Source organism: Rhipicephalus microplus, chromosome 8 (genome assembly GCF_043290135.1).
Source record: "Rhipicephalus microplus isolate Deutch F79 chromosome 8, USDA_Rmic, whole genome shotgun sequence".
Classification (NCBI taxonomy): domain Eukaryota; kingdom Metazoa; phylum Arthropoda; class Arachnida; order Ixodida; family Ixodidae; genus Rhipicephalus; species Rhipicephalus microplus.
The window spans coordinates 43,196,044-43,213,017 of NC_134707.1; the positions used below are offsets into that span (position 1 = coordinate 43,196,044).

General features: G+C 39.9%; 1 protein-coding gene and 1 long non-coding RNA gene across 2 annotated transcripts in view; one reads left to right on the top strand and one right to left on the bottom strand.

Annotated features, from left to right (window-relative positions):
- Positions 1-983: 983 nt before the first annotated feature.
- On the bottom strand, positions 984-3,297 carry LOC142768481 (uncharacterized). Its single transcript, XR_012885306.1, has 2 exons — positions 3,185-3,297; positions 984-1,137 (listed from the first exon to the last, which is right to left on the bottom strand). It is a non-coding gene; the product is annotated as an uncharacterized LOC142768481 (long non-coding RNA).
- Positions 3,298-5,705: 2,408 nt separating this feature from the next.
- The window catches only part of LOC142768252 (neprilysin-1-like), a 31,679-nt gene continuing 20,410 nt past the window's right edge, over positions 5,706-16,974 (top strand). Inside the window, exons 1-3 of the mRNA XM_075870203.1 lie at positions 5,706-5,723; positions 8,785-8,900; positions 10,685-10,823. Coding sequence (XP_075726318.1) covers positions 5,706-5,723; positions 8,785-8,900; positions 10,685-10,823 — 273 coding nt within the window. The remainder of the gene's footprint in view (positions 5,724-8,784; positions 8,901-10,684; positions 10,824-16,974) is intronic.

Here is a 16,974-nt window from a genome sequence, read left to right on the forward strand (position 1 = left end):
TCGAGGCGAAAATGCTTGAGTCCTGTGTGCTTATTTTTGGGCACACGTTAAAGAACCCCTGGTGGTCGAAATTTCCGGAGCCCTCTACAACGGCATCTCTCTCAATTATATGTTGGTTTTGCGACGTTAAACCCGACATATCAATTATCATTCCCGTTTTCAATTTCCCAGAGAGTGCGCGCTGCTTAACCTGCCCGGCATGCTTTTTTGCAGTATGGGCAAAGGCGCAGTTTGCGATTTAAAAAAAATATACAGTTCACAAATATCCATGATGTTCGCTGTCTGAGAGTGAATAAATACTTACGAGTATCCGTAATTTGATACAAGTACCAATTACAATTACAATATACGACTTCAAACGTAGCTACTAACATTCAATGGGGCAGACTACTTAGCGTTATGATTGCTCAAGAGGTCTGGTACAACAGCGTGTAGAGTATCCAATTGTCCGAAGTAGCACTGGTACTCGTCTTAGAGCACGAAAAAGGAAACAGCACTTGTCGAAGTACTCATGCGCTAACGAGCAATTCTGGACTATAACATGCCGAGTCACAAGTACATAGGTAATGTCTGTCCCACTTTCATAAAGCCGATAGCCCGTACCTTTCCAACAATATACGTTAGACAAGTAGCAGGACAACGCCTGGTTTCAGGCAGCCTTGAATATGATGGTGCAGGCTAATCGCATCACATTTGCCAGGTGCACTTAAACTTTCATCAAAACTTTCTTTTGGGAAAGCTGGTTGTTAAGCGAGGGAGTAACGGCGCGAAAACACACTCATAGGAAAAACGAAGACGCGGACACGCAGGTGCCTCGTGTCCGTGACATCTTCTGTATTTTCGGTGTGTATTCGCACTGTCGTCTCCTCACTTCACATTTGAACCCGCAACATGTAACAAGGAACGATAATGATTATGATGACCTCATGTGGATGACCGACACCCACAAAGAAGAATAGGCCAAGACCCGGGCGGCAAGTTGATTCACTTAAACAAACGATCTTTTATTTGAACAATGCAAGTGCTCCCTTCGTTCTTTTTACTACCTTGCCTCTCAGAGCGACTACGTCCATTTGCTTGGTGCGGATAGAAATAACGCCGTTGTGCAAGAAGACGAGTAGGAAGGGAGAGGTAAGCCTGGAAAATAATAAACAGAAAAAGATAAGTGGTAATAAATAAAGAAAATAAAGACATGAATTGATAGAATGAAAGTTATTACGCAGTCAAAACGAAAATAAAAAAAGCAGATAAGATAGAGCTAGAAAGAAAGAATATGTCAGAAAAAAAGGGGCAGTCAGAGGAAGTGAAGAACCATAGAAGGTGTGAGAAAGAGAAAAAATCGACGATGAGAGAAAAACAAAGACATAGAAAAACACTAGTAAGCACACAAAAGAAATGGAAAGACATGAGTATTATCACAACGCATAAACAGCAGCAGTTGAATGCAGGAGAACTCACTTTATTGTACCCAGAAAAACTGGCAAAGTAATCGGATGAGAACCTCGTCTTTCTTTCCCGCTGCGCGTGCTCTTCATTGTTTTCTTGGTGCTGCATATTCAATGCGGCAATATGAAAAAGAAATATGAAGAAATAAAAAGACAGAGAGAGAAGAATAAACACAAGCAAGGAAGGCCGCACAACTACGTGCTTCCTTCAGGCTTGGCACCAATGCGAAGTACTTCTTTGTGCACATCGGTGGCTTTGAGCGTGTCTATCTATCTATCTATCTATCTATCTATCTATCTATCTATCTATCTATCTATCTATCTATCTATCTATCTATCTATCTATCTATCTATCTATCTATCTATCTATCTATCTATCTATCTATAGAAAGATAGATAGATAGATAGATAGATAGATAGATAGATAGATAGATAGATAGATAGATAGATAGATAGATAGATAGATAGATAGATAGATAGATAGATAGATAGATAGATAGCACATTTTGTTCACTATGAAAAGTTTTGTAGTCAAAAGAAGAATAGGACATTCGAACAAACAAGAAGGTCACCTGTTTTGTGCCAATCAGATCATGCCTTCGGTATCGAAGGTACTATTCAGCCATCCCACCCATCAACGGCTATTGTGAGACACAGTGGCCAGGTAATCACAAGCAACGGTTGCATTCGCGTTTTGTTCATGAAAGAATAGAGGTTCCCATAAATAGACACAAGACAACGTGTAGACGCAACTGAGACGAAGAACTGCAACTTTGTTTATTTTTTGCTGAGGTGTTTACCAATGCCATTGGGAGGATAATATATCTTACAACCATACATAAACGTTCTCACTACGTCTTGTGGCATCAGAAAAAAGTGTCGGAAATGTAAAAGCTAAAAAAAAGCATCTCGTTTGTTAAAAGGCTATCATAAATAACTTCGGAATAGATGTGCAGGTGGTAGCTTTCATATAGAGACAGTCATTATAACATCGCGCACTAACCTAGATTCTCCTTAGATGCTGCATAAACGCTCTCAAACTTCCGTCAACGTTGTCATCTGAGAGTAAGTAATATTCAATTGTGTCAACTTTATAAATATTGCTTAGGTTCGATAGATTACAATCATTAGAAAAATTAAGATTTCACGTCTTGCTTCTCTTTTGTGAAAGCCTATTGCTATAACCATTTACGGCATCTGGTTCTTGTATAGACTGACGCACAATTCTCGTCTTCCAATAATGTAGCATCGGCCCAAACAGAGTGGTACCTCCCCTGCTTAGGCCGGAAATATGACAGCAGCTGGTGAAATATGAGGTGCCTAGGTGTGAGGATCACTTGCAAACACCAAGAAAAGTACGGACTGTCTCTTTTTATTGAGTTCAAAATTAACGATCGAGAGCTGTCAAACGTATATTCTAGCTGCAATCAACGTAGCATTCTTGATGAGGCCCTCGTACGGTCAAGAACAAATGCCACAATGGCGACTATGCTGTAGCACCAATGCCACAGATCCAATACAAACACCGCAAGTACAAAACGGCTGGGCATCGTGGTGTAACAAATTAAAATATAGTTGTTTTTGTGCCTGTCATAGAAATATATTTCGAAATCATACAGGGCACCTCAATAACGGCTTCGCTAATTACCTGCTGTGTGGGTACAATGAGATCCACAAAAACATTATTTTTAAAGGTGCGTGCATCAGCACCAAGTGAAACATGCACCTATATACAGCACCTGAGTTAGCTGAGTTCCCACGATGGGTCATTCTATTCGTCTGATCATGATAGGCGATGGTCATGTTGTGTTCAAGCGGTGGTCATTTTGTGGAGGTCGGTTGTCAGCCTTTTCTGAAATGATAATTTGACCTTTTATGGAGATAGCCAATTGTTTCAATGTGCCGACTGTACTTCTTGCCTGAATATGAACGCATGAACGTAATTGATTCCTGTAGAAACTAAACATTAAGTTTAAATGCCTGGTATGGATAAGAAAAAACAAATGAGCAGGGATTGCGTAATCTAATAGAAGGAAAGAAGCAAAGAACCTAAGAAAGAGAAAAGTAAAGAAAGAAAGAAAGAAATATAGAAAGAAATAAAGAAAGAAAGAAAGAAAAAAGAAACAAAGAAAGAAAAAAGAAACAAAGAAAGAGAGAAAGAGAGAAAGAAAGAAAGAAAAATAAAAGAAAGAAAGAAAGAGAGAAAGAAAGAAAGTAGGAAAGAAAGAAAGAAAGAAAGAAAGAAAGAAATACAGGTACAACCACGCCAAGCTTGATTTGCCCCCCTTTGTCCAGTGATGCGATTGATCCTGAATTTAAACGCTACAACGTGCAAAAGCCCGTTTCACATAGCTTTCAAATAGCCGCGTGCATCGGTGTAACATTCATTGATTGTCAACGAAAATTCATCATCCTGTCTATGATCGTAAAAGTGAGAAAGATGCAAATTATTAAATAAAACAAGCTTTCGGTTGGAGTGAGATTCGAAACCAGATAGTCTGAGAGGCAGGCAGATTGTCTGGGTTTGACCCTCAATGACACCAAAGACTACCACCGAGACGTGCGATTGATCGAAAGTGCTACGGGGAAAGAAATTTATGTGGATGTCCTTAACGCTTGTAATGTTGCGCGGCAGATTGCTACTCTTTCGTGTACCCAGTTCACACGACACAAGCTTTTGACTTTAAAGTTGGCCGAGGGCCCAAATGTAACGCCCCAAAAACTCTTCAGTTCACCTGCTGTCCTCTTTCCAGAAAGCTGGCCACCAAACCCTGGCCGTAGTGACGTGGTGGCAGCCTTTCAATACACCAGAACATACGTGACATTGTTTTCTGCAAAATGCAACGAATGTTGCCTCATGAAATCATAAAGGCTGGTAATTATACAAATTCGCTTGTTCAGATAACTGTTTACAGAAACAATTCAGCTTTGGAAATGATGCATTTTAAAATAGCGTGACTGCAAGCTTTTTAAGGGCCATAACGTAACGTCTTACATAGCAGTATATAGACTCGTGAATCAAAGTCAGATATTTTTAGCGCACATGCGCACTCTTAGCCTGCACACTTCTTTCTGTTTCTGTCTGAAGATGGCAACTATATTTGACGTTTCTCCGTTGCGTTCCTGCAGATAGTCCGGCTACCTATGTTATCTCACTTCTGGATAACTAGCAACCTTCGGAAAGTAGCTCACGCTTTCCTGACTCTACTGTGCACTCAGAGCCAGGTAATTTTTAACCAATTTAATAATTTTGCAAAAATCCAAAAGAGGTATTTTTAATGTTATTGAATGTAGCAAAGCATAAGTAACAATTTAGGGCGACGTGGTTCCACACACAAGCGTGCGTATGACACTTAGTACTGTCTATGTTTTGAAAAAAAAAATAAATTTACATTATAGGGCACCTAAATATTAGGATGAACACGATTTAATTAAAATTAGCGCTTCCTGCATGAGCGCTTTTGCGGAAGGAGACAAGTGGCACCCAAATCCTTGTTCACATTGAAAACTGCATGAATGGGTTGGCGCTACACCACCATTTTTATACCACCCGACAGGTTCTTCACATTGGCACTCATTTAGAAACAGGTGGAATACTTCAGTAGGATGGACAATAACATCACCGCTTTTTTAAATTTGTGAAATTATAATCCCCCACCTTGTTTGCAGGTATATTGTGACGTCATCAATCCTAAAGGTACGACTTCACACAGTAGCTCTCAGTCAGCGTCTAGATTGTAGAGCCGGATATGTTTGACCTCTTTGGTAACACACATGAACCGTGCAGTTTCAACATGGTACTTTGAATGGCCAAAAATAATCAGCCCTAATACACCTCATCCAAAAAATAATGTCCGCAAAAATGGCATGGAAACATTTCGTGCTGCAAGTGTCAGGATCTTTCAGTTGCATATAATATTGATACCATCTCCAGTATGATGTTTATTAGTGATATATTGCGAAACCTGTCAGAGCACTTCTTACAAGGTGACTCTAAAATACTTAACACAACAATTCCCATTCTGTCCATCGCATGAAAGTTTCAAGCGTGATAGACGAAGAGTACCGTTATGGCATCTGAATGTTTAATATTATGGGTGTCTCAAAGTTATTGGGTGCAATATCTGTACATATTTATGCGTTTATAAACACCGAAAGTTAGAATTCTCAAGCAGCATCACCGAGTTAACACTGCAAAAAATGATTAAACAGCGGTGTTGGTGCAACGACATGCCTATTTTACTGTCATATTTGTGCATAATGTATGCTGGACCAAAGGTGAGTAGAGGTGCTTTCCCTATTTCTGTTGCACGTACCCTCTAGGAGCTGCTTGGCACATACCAGCTAGGCTAGTTATGAACAGCTTTTTCATTTTTAGTGTAGGTGAGGTGAGCAGTGGGCTTAGCCCACTTTCTTCAAACACCTTCTTGAACACACTACCATGCAGATGAAAAATTCAGTAACGCGTCATTAGAAAGAGAGGGGAACAATTATAGAGTTTTTTGGGTACACGCATAACCAGCACGGCAACTTCAACTCGAACTCCAACTGGTCTTCGAGGCTTTGTATCTCAGCTTGTTATAAATCACTTCAGGAGTCACCGACAGGTGGCGACACAATAGTGCGGTGCCTTGTCACTCTTCCTAAAGATTGCGGTTTGCCTCAAACAGGTTCATTGTTAAAAACTGAACTGACTTTAGTCTCTATATTGTGTGCTTGGCAGATGCGCTCGCAAATCGGTGTTCATTTGCTTTAGTGTATTTCGTGGGTAAAATTGTTGCATCGCCAGTTGCAGAAGCGAATAACAGAGGCTTCCTGAAAAGACGCGTGTTTTTGAAATATGCTTCACTAGATGGCGTAATGACCCCGCCTGCTCACAATCTGTCAAATAAAGAGACAAAATGTTTTTGCATCACTATAACACCATTTTTAATGCCCCATTATGACATGAATTCCACTTAAACCACAGCTATAAACTTCTATTCTTTAAAAAGCTGTTGCTGAATCTTGCGTGAACCGGAAGTGGGTGTTTCATCGGAGAGTTTTGACAGAAAATCAAGCTTCGCACTTGTTTTTTTGTCTTTCTTTATGCAAGTGATTTCTTATCAAGACCCCAAAAGAGCCCTGCCAAAAACGCGGCTCGTAACCAATATAATCTCAACAGCACCTCAATTGCATATTAAGACTACGTTAACTAATAGTGTGGCATCACTGCTGATGCATAGAAAGTGTCATATTCACTTCACTTTAACTTACATGCATACAATATATTTACGTTGTTCCAAAAAAAAAAAAACGTTTTCAGATTGTGGCATGTTGGCCCCATCAGGAAGAATCGTTGGTGGGGCCCTCGTGCGGCAGAAAGATCAAGTACCCTGGGCTGTAAGTTTACTGTTCGTTTACATAAGTTCGCACCCAACGACTGTTTGCGAAAAGCGAAAACAACTCGACTCTCTCTGACGTTACATGCATGCATAAGAAGCGGCTCCCTTTGAAAATACGCTCTTAATTGCCAGTTGGAGAAAAAAACTCGCGAGAATTGTTTGAAAAGAGTTTGTGTAAGCAACATAAACATCTTGCACAGGCATCAGTCCGAGGGTCAATGTAGTTTAAATTTGAGTAGGTCAAGGGTATCAGGAATAAGAAGAATCCCTTGTGAAACGTTCAGTATGAGAGTCCAATAATTCCATGAGTTTTCGTACGAAATCCATGTGTTTTCCGTATATATTCTATATATTTTCCATATGCTTCTGTAATACTCTTACGGAAACATACGGAACTAGTGGACATCGCTAACAGAACGTTTCAGTAGAGAATATATATTCAATTTTTTTTTCTACGGGAACACAAAGTGGAACACTACTATCAAGCAACACTACAAAAATTATGAACCCAGTCCTGCGAATCGTGAAACTGATAGCTAGTCGACAACCTGCTGGATAATAAGAAATAATGGAGTTCACATCAAGAGATTCGAAGAAAACCAGTCGTCAGAATATCGGTGCTATCGATGTCAAGAAATGTGAAGTGCTAGAATAGACGGTAAATTGTTACCACTGGTGATAGAATTAGGAAATTCGCAGGCAAAATGTGTAACCTGCTCACGCAGCAGAAAGTGGATCAGGATCATTTAGAGGGGAATTTGTTTTACGGGAGATGTACAGCCGACTTTGATGAGTATGATAGTGTTGATGCAGGCTGCAAACGACCGTGATTGAGGAAAACGCGTAAAATGTTGCGTACAGAAATGATACACTGTTGAACAACCTTGCTTTGGCCAGTGCAGGGTTCGACTATGTGATTCTGACAATCCATAACTATTTGATGCTGCACCGTTTTCGGTGCTCATCTTTCTTATCACCAATAACTTCTTGGAAGCAACAAAATGGACCTCCCGAGAGGTACAGCCCTCAAATGCTTCATTCAGATTCATGTGACGTATATCGCGAGTGCCCACAAAAATATTTCAGCAGAATGCCTAGTCTGTGGCAGGCATACACTTATTGAATCGAACATTTCGTACCGTTGTTTAGGGTGCACCATTATGGTTATGCTGGTTTAAGATAAGAACGGTGACAGAAAACGCCTTATGCTACATTACCAGAGTGCTTTATTGTTCACCTTCGCACCCGGCAGACCACATACCAAAGCCTGTCTATTGTGAGAAGCTTTTCATCGCTTTGCTTGAAATTTATGCACGCATTTACTCTATATGTCTTTCGCATTCGTCTAAAGAGAGTGGTTGAGGCGGGGTGCTGTGGTGAAAGTTCACCACGCCTCATGATTGGACAAACCTGGGCACACCTGTGGTGCATATATTTTAAACGACCAAGATGACTGTGTTAAGCACTCTGATGATGATGGCATGCAGGTTCTCATTCTTCGGTTTTCTTATGGGAGTTCTTTTACAGACTTGAAAATGCCTGCGCGATTTTTTTTTGTTGCCACGAGAAATCGCACATACACTTACGGTAACTTCAATTTTCTCCAATGCATACATATCTTCTTATCTCTTTCCATAAAGCTACCTCCTGGTCAAGAGTTTGGAGCTTGTGCTCATCAATGTGTAGATTCAGAAATTAAATTAAAAAACAAGCACCAACGCTAGAACCTAAAATTTCTTCAGCGTTCACAGAGAAAGCGTGGGAGCCTGCTAATATGCTGCAGCTGGCTATAGTGTAACCACAAACACATTAGTTGTACATCTACGCAATAGTGATACAATAAAAAAATAGAAGTGCTTGCACAGTCGTAAAAGCAAGCGATGCCGTTGCCACTGTTTGCGTTAAAAACCATGCTGTAAGCCTTACTGTGTTTTATTGAATATCATTTCTTTCAGGTACATTTGACCTTGCCTTACATATACAACGTGACCCACCATAGCACCAAGTTCTGCGGAGGAAGCATCATTTCTGCTCGCTTTGTGCTAACTGCAGCCCACTGCACCTCTCTTGAGTAAATATTTCCGCCCGAGACGTTTTCGTTCCTCTTACTGTTGTTTTCATGTGCGAAACACAGTTTTTGTACTTCGCGATGATTTCTATTTTTCAAATGATATCATTTGGCAAAACACATATGAAGACTTTTCATTTTTTACTGTTCGTCTAGAAAAACAATGACGCACTACAACAGCAAGAGACCAGCATCAACTGAACACTGAAACAGCTCAATCGACTCATCGAAAAAAACATTCCTTTCAAACTCCTTCCTACAAGGTTAAGAAAATATACGCTCGACACTCATTCTGCTTTGTGAATTCAGTTAACACAACTAGTGTTTTACTTAACGTTTTACTCATTGTATTGAAATATACCACCATAGAACGTTATCGAGCCCATAACGGATCACCGTATCACGAGGATGCGTTATTGTTATATATCTGCTTTGAATATAATACAAGTGCAATGACCTCTCGTATTGATACCACTGTTTCGAAGGTAACAAAAGCGATAAAAGTAAGACGTAGTTTGAATACATATCGCGCACCATTGGCTTCTCATTAGGCTGAGTTCATGTATAATGTGAAAAAAAAAAACTGATGTCAAGTAGAAAAGACCCTAAACACAAGCCATGAATAAAAGCACCACACTCATTGTTTTCTTAGAAATCCTCTTTACAGGATAGCAGAAAAATAGAATTATAATGATCTAAGACAAGGCCGGCAACATTTTCAAGAAGAGGGCCTAGTTTCATGAAGTCTACACTGCGGCTGCCGAATGAAAATCAGTGAAGTGGGCTTGTGAGATGAAGAAAAAATCTTGGGGGATCCCGGCGTCATAGGAATCTGCATAACATGATAATAAAACGTCCTTGTACAATGTACCTTGATGTTTTACGGCTCTGGTAGCATTTTACGTTAATGCATACCTGTTAACGCATAGTGATACGCCTGAATTTTGACAAAAATAAGTCGCATTGTGACAAGAAAATGTCACCTAAGTCCTGGTAAATTCTGGCCTAAAGCTATTTTGTGTTAAAGACATCATTGACTTGAATATATTGCACAAGAGTCGAATACATGTTTATTTACAACATGCACGTCACAAGGCTGTGACATGAAAACAAAGGTAACAAAACTGTCCTAAAAAACATTTTCAATTTCTCATCTGCTGTTAAAAATTATTAGCCAAATCGAAAATATCTTCGTAGAGGCTGTTCTTTGAGAAACACAAGAAAGTCGTGGAGTTGTTCATTGGTTTGTTGGGAATGCCTGTTCAATCGTTCTTCTACTCTGACCAAGCTGATTGTCAAAAGTGCTTTATCACTTTTGAGACAGCAAGTGTCAAAGGAAAGTGGGGTTCAGACACTGCGGCGAGGGCCGAATATTACTGGCTCGCGGGCCGTAATTACCCGACCTTTGTTCCAGGCCACTTCAGGCGAGAGGTTACTTTAAAAGCACTACTGCTGTAGGTCTCTCTGTGGCAGTAACCCTCATGCTTGTTGATGCAGCACACTAGTTTACTTCAAATAAGCGCAATTCGCATGTTTATCTAGCTGATCTTCTGAAGAATGTTCAGCGCCTGCATGGTGCAACCTTCTGGTACGTGATAAATACATTTACTAACTTTTATTCCCCTTACCCCTTCACCAGTGCAAGGTAGCCTACCAGGCTCAGGCATTGTCAACTTCTATGCCTTTCTCTCATCCTTATTCTCTACTAAAATAAACACATTTGCGTGCATTATATTTGTTTTCTCTGTATTGACGGCAAAATACTTGATTTGTGCCTGTGATTATAGAGGGATCAACCTTCGGGAAGCGAAAATTTTCTACAACAGTACTGAAAAGTATGGCGGCCCTACAGTTGGTATTGAAACCCTAATCACGCACCCCCTGTTCGGAACTACGGTATTTGCTCACGACATCGCTTTGGCAAAGGTGAGTGCCATCGCACGTCGAAGGTTTTGAATACCAAAACAACATGTTTCATAAATTGGTCACGTAAGAAATCTTCATAGAAATACAAGCTTTACAAGCTTACAAGCAAAGATTTACAAGCTTTGCAAGACACAAGCTTTATTGCGAGATGTAATATTTTGAACCTCACTGCTTTCCGAGTATCGTGGTTCTCGTTCCAAAGTAGGCATATCACAGATCTCGAACTGTGGGTTGCTTAGTCTTCATAACTAAGGGTCACGCATCTTGTGCATAGATGTTCCAACGAAACTCTTCTAGCGTATTCATTACAAACGACCAGAAGATAATAATATGCGCTAAAATATTTTGACGCAATATAGAAAGCAACGAACCAGGAGTAAAAAAAAACGTGGCTGAAAGGTTTTTAATTATTCAAAACCTTAAAAAGTTAAAAATGAAAGTGCATGAATAGAAGCAGAACAGACTGTCAACAAGATAAAAGGGTAGCTATACATATAATTATCATGAGAAAACTATAGGTTTAGTTTGCTGCATAAATGTGGCCAGAGGATGGCATCTGTTTTTTTTTTAACATTTATGTTTTGGTAGTTTTGAAAAAGAAAGCGGTAAAACAGACAGCTTGGTGCCACTAGAAGTGAAATAAAACTTCTGTGATAGTATAGAAAGCATTGACGTAGCCAGAGGCTAGAACACCAGTCTCATGCCTCCCCCCAGGAAACTTTTTTGATATGGTATATATAGCGCAGTATGAATAATCCCTTGCCCCCCTGCACTTTGAATATAAGGTGGTGCCACCTCTCCCGAAAAACGATTTCAGCCTACGCCCCTGATTGAAAATTGGGCTTCTCACTTTTGCGCAAGTATCCACAGTGCGAATGCAAAACTGAAGTATAGTACGTTAAAATGAATTTCACAATGTTTTTTGATAAACTTACGGGAGGCGTAATTTTTGTCCCTACTTTGAACCATATGATCTAAAGCATTGCCTCCGAGATGCGGCGCACAGAAATTCATTTGTAGAGCAGACGAAGGATGACAACGTGCCATAAAAGCGTGTTCTTCAGTCTAATGCAGCAGTCTTCGTGCCCCAAATGATAAAACTTTCTTATGAATCGTTTATGAACTCATTCAACATTCAATTCTCTTACCCAACGTGTTGCAAACACATGGCTGTCACAGCAGCTCCATCTGTGTGTCAGCAATTGAGAGGCACCACATATTAGAAGTCTCAGTGCTCTACGTGTAAGAGTGAATTCAGATACTGTAGAATACAGTGTTCAAAATAGTTACGCCTATCTGCTAAAACAGTCTTTCTTCACCAAATGCGGTCACGTTTACTCGCGTTTGAAGCTTATTGCTGCTTTTCCGTTCCAATTTCTAGATTTATCAACTTATCAGCGCATTCTCGAAAAGCTCTGATTTGTACCACGAATATTGTCGCTAAAAACAAAATAATGCAACCTGTTTTTTTATATTACTGTATGATGGCCTTCGGTTGCCTATTTACGAGATTTTAAGAAAAATCGAAGATGTGTTTTTTTATTACTCAAATTTCAGTGGAGTACACTTTTGCCAATATGAGAACTTTGAGGCAATATATAAAACTTTATATTTGTCCTAATACAGCAATAAATTATGTACCGAATGATTACACTCTATCCTTAAAACGTGTCAAGTTTGTAAAGGCTGCTTGCATTACTTTCGGAGAAAAAAAAATGAGGAATACGTATTTTATTTTAAACTGTCGCGAAATTAGACATTTTTAAAAGCATTTTCTCAAGGTCTACAAGTTTGAAACTGTACGAATTCATTCCTAATGAGACATGCATTTCAGGTAAAAAATATCCTCCTTGAAACAAAAAAAAATTTGTCTTTTTATAGCATCTGAAATTTTCGAAAATGACAGGTGACGAAATTGGTGCCTCCGTGTTGGTGAAGTTTGATTTTTTTTTCTCGTAAGTTATGCCGTTAATCATAAAACGAAGTTGACTTTCGGGCTACCTGCTGACAGGTGCATGAAATATAAAATACTCAATAAAATTTTCAATATCAACTTTTTGACCCGTGTCGATCTCTCGTAGAATCACCCCACTAGAGTTCTGGATAGATATGCAGCCCATTCGGTAGAACATTGCGTTGAAATCCTAGCCAGCAGGTCAAACTATATATACTGACCTAGAGTGGCGCAGTGTGACTGGAGTATTCGTTTCATATTTCCCCTACCAGCCAAGCCTTTCGTCACCTCGCTTGCGCGTTGCCACGGATTGCGGCTGTATTGATAGGAGTTCAACTGTATTATCAATATTGCCACCGCTAACAAGCTGACAGTTGTTATGAACTATAAGTGCTATGGAACATGGAAATTCACTTGCAAACAAGTGACCAGCGCATCGTACGCGCTCATCAAGTTTTTAACACGTCTTAAGTTGTGAGCGAAGTTCCCACCTGTCTTTTTTTTTTCAGACAACCAAACCGTTATCATACGACAAATTTGTGAGGCCAATTTGCTTACCACAAAAAGAAAGAAGGCTGGCGGGAAGAAAAGCAGTAGTGTCTGGATGGGGCAGATTGTCCGCAGGTAAACGTAGACACCACGCTTTACCATTACCTGTACCTCTGAGCTACTGCGTCAGTGTACTTTGCTTGTTTTTACATTTTATACGTCTTCTTGCAGTAATGAAGGCGCCCTTTTATTCCCAATGTCGTATTCTGCACGCACAAACAAGGAAACTAAAGAGATTAACGCCAAAAACAATGAGCTAGCTGAAACGACGAAGGACCAAGAATAAAAGTGGCATACGAAACGACCATTTGACGCGTGTACCAGTTTTCTCCATTGCCCGCAGCCCGATGTATAATTTCTTTTCCTAGATATCCCTGCTTTTTTCAAACCATGCCTCTTTCTCTCTCTGTTCTTTTCCTAGCGTTATATACCGCATTACCTAGACTTCTACCTAAGTGCAATGGAGAAGAGAACACAACATAAACACATATGTTAAAATATAAATGTGTGGTGTGGTCGCAAAAACCTAATGCTTATCTATGCGTGCACAGCTTTGGTAGTGCCACCTATCAATCAGGAACTGAGCGTGAGACAGAGTGTCTAGAAGGAACAATGTGTGCTTCTTGTAACGTTTTCTTTTTTTTTTTTTTGTCTAGGCGCGCTATTTGACGTTCAGTATTTGCCAGTCCGCCAACAGTCAGTGTTGCAATCAGACACACGTGCGTGTCTGCGCCTTTATAAAGTAGGCTCGAAAGATTTGTCCATAATTAAAGTAGTGTAACGGCATGCCAAAATTTCCTGAATGCGCAATGATGTGCAAGCCCAATAATTAAGAAACGCGTGCGATGGACTGGGTCTTCTCATACGTGACCCAGCATTACAAAAAGTACACACATAAAGGACTCAGATATCTTGGCCGTTACGTTTTTCCAAGTTTCACACGTGTGTTTGATTGACAAAGGGTGCTACCATGACATTGCATGCGCTGATGAGCTTTCGTGCCTACTTTCTTTTCCGTCGCAGTGCGTGCTCGCAATTCACAGGTAAAGTTGTTGTAGTCTTGTCCCGTGAGTCTTATCCCGTGACCTTCTTCTGAAGTTCATTAATCTTAATCTACAAGCTCAACTGTCAGTCGCTTTCACTTCTAATAATAAGAACAGTGCTGCTGGGGTTTCCGTCCGACAACTACGATAACATTACAAGAATGGGCTCAATGAAAGAGTCGAAATTTCTCCTGGTTTCCTTAATCTGCAGCTCAATCTAAGATCATGGGTCACTATCAATCTGTCGCCTTATAAATGTGGCCGACGCAGTTGGGAATCGAAACCACCATCTTAGAGTCAGAAGCAATGCACCGTACGGACTCGACTACCGCAGCGGGCCTTTTCCAACTGTCTGTAGGACGCACGTTACTCGAGAAACACTGGAACGAGTCGCATTACAGTGATAGTTTAACATCACTTGGAGTCATGGACATGGATGTTGAGAAGGCAACAGCTTGAAATCTGAACCAATGTTCCTTTGGACAACAATGGTATTGTCCTAACAAAAACAAGTTCCCCATGTGGAGACATTGCCTTTCGCGACAATAGACAATGTCTACTCGACGACCCATTTGCACTTCAAGCTTACATATTCTACTGATGTCTCGCCATGTTTGAAGCTGAAGAGATCGCCCATGAGCGAAAGTAAGTAGATCTGATGTGGCAGCTCACGTCACCCAGGTACTTTTATTTTCAACAATATACATTCTCCAAAATTTAGTGCGATATGCATCTGAGCGCGTATAATGAATTCACTGCCATCTGATGGTGTACAACAAATGCAGACACAATATTCTTTTCCCAACCCCTTTTGTCAGAAAATTGAAAAAAAAGTGTTGAAAATTTTTAATATACCAATATATTTTGATTACCGCGATAGCTACAAAGCATCGAATTTTGTGTACACTGCAGCATAGTTATTTCTAAGAGTTGTACGTTATTCTGAAAGATTAGTACTTCAAACCTTGAACAAAACTTAGCATCGCGCTTGGCACTCGAGGAATAACCGACTTCACTAGGAGTGCTGTTGGTGTAACATCTTGATGAATTCTCAATAAGATCGATTGAAAAGCTATATAGTTCCATGCACATGAAGCTTTTAGAACCAATTTCTAGCTAAACCTTTTTTTAACATATGTAACAGTACATAAAACTAGAAATTGTGTAATGCAGCAGAGAGGGATGTGTCAGCATGCCATCCCTTGCATTGATCAAAGATGAGCTAATGTTTTTAGAAACTTCATGGGCACTTTTTAATCACTGTCTGTGCCAACTTTTCCTACTTTTGTGTTCCGTCACATATGTTGAAATGAACGAACACCTTTTTTTAAGCTTCAAAGCAAAAGCGAATTGCTGGAGTATACTGCACCAAAAGCGTAGCGCAAATAACTTCTCACTGTGGTCTCCCTATCTTTAAACTGAAATATGAGTGTGCGTGGGCGAAAATCTGGTGCAAGATGAGAAGGTATCAATGTGAGCAACATACTAAATGCCATCTTGAGGTAACGAGAGCGTTCTAGTAGATCTTTAGGAGCAGTGATCAATTCCATAGGTTCTGAGAATATGGTGACAAATATTTATATCAAGTAGCTCCACAGAAGATATCTCACACACACTTCTTTTATTTTTATCTCAACAGACAGCAAGTTCAACTCGGGTTTGCTTCAAGCTACGCAGACCATACTTATTTTCAAGCACTGTAGGCCGAGCTTATCCAAGGCAGATCCTGAACGTACGCTAACAGGGCGACTTGCATTGTGCGCTCGCAAAAAAGGAAAAGGAGTATGCTTGGTAAACATGTATTCAGTATTTTTAAACATGGGCGTCAAGTTACGCAGGTTGTTTAAGATGCCTAACTTCGACTGGGTAGCGCATAAAGCACCGGTATAAAAGTCCCCCTGTACTACCCACTCAAACTTCTCATGAAAACATATTGTCAGCAATGCAGTTTGTTTTTAAACAGAACATTCATAAAATATTCAATCGCTCATAATTTATCGAAACATTTTTAACACATTGACAATATTCTTTTCACAAGTGCAGAATGTTAGTTTTGCTGCAGTGTTTATATTTCTCATGTCCTAAGTAGGCTGCTTAACTTTATCAATTGAGGATGTCGTCTTGTAAAGCAGTTTTCGAAGATCATGTTTACATGGAACGATGCAGTCCGCGTTCTTGCCATTTCTCATTTGTGGCAGAAATTGAAGCCGAGCAGCGGTTGCTTGTTGTTTATCACATCAAACTAATTTTGTAGGCTCACACATTGCATTTTATATGTATATATGTAACTCTCCTGATGTTCAAATAGTAGCTATCTTTCCTCGAATGCTTGGTTTCAAGTTCATAACTAACGCTTACCACAGAAAGAAGTGCTCATTATCTCATGCCTCAGTTATATTTTGTTATTGTGTGAGTGCTATACACCCGGAAACCAGTTTTGTTAGTAAAACGATCAACGCTTTTTGTGTGAGGACACCAAGTTAAGCGTACTTTATTGCAGAATCGATTGACAATGTTTGTTTTTACACCAGTCTAATACCAATTGAACAACTATCATTTGAATTGCCTGTCAATAATATATCTAAGGTTTTCCAAAGCACTGTTT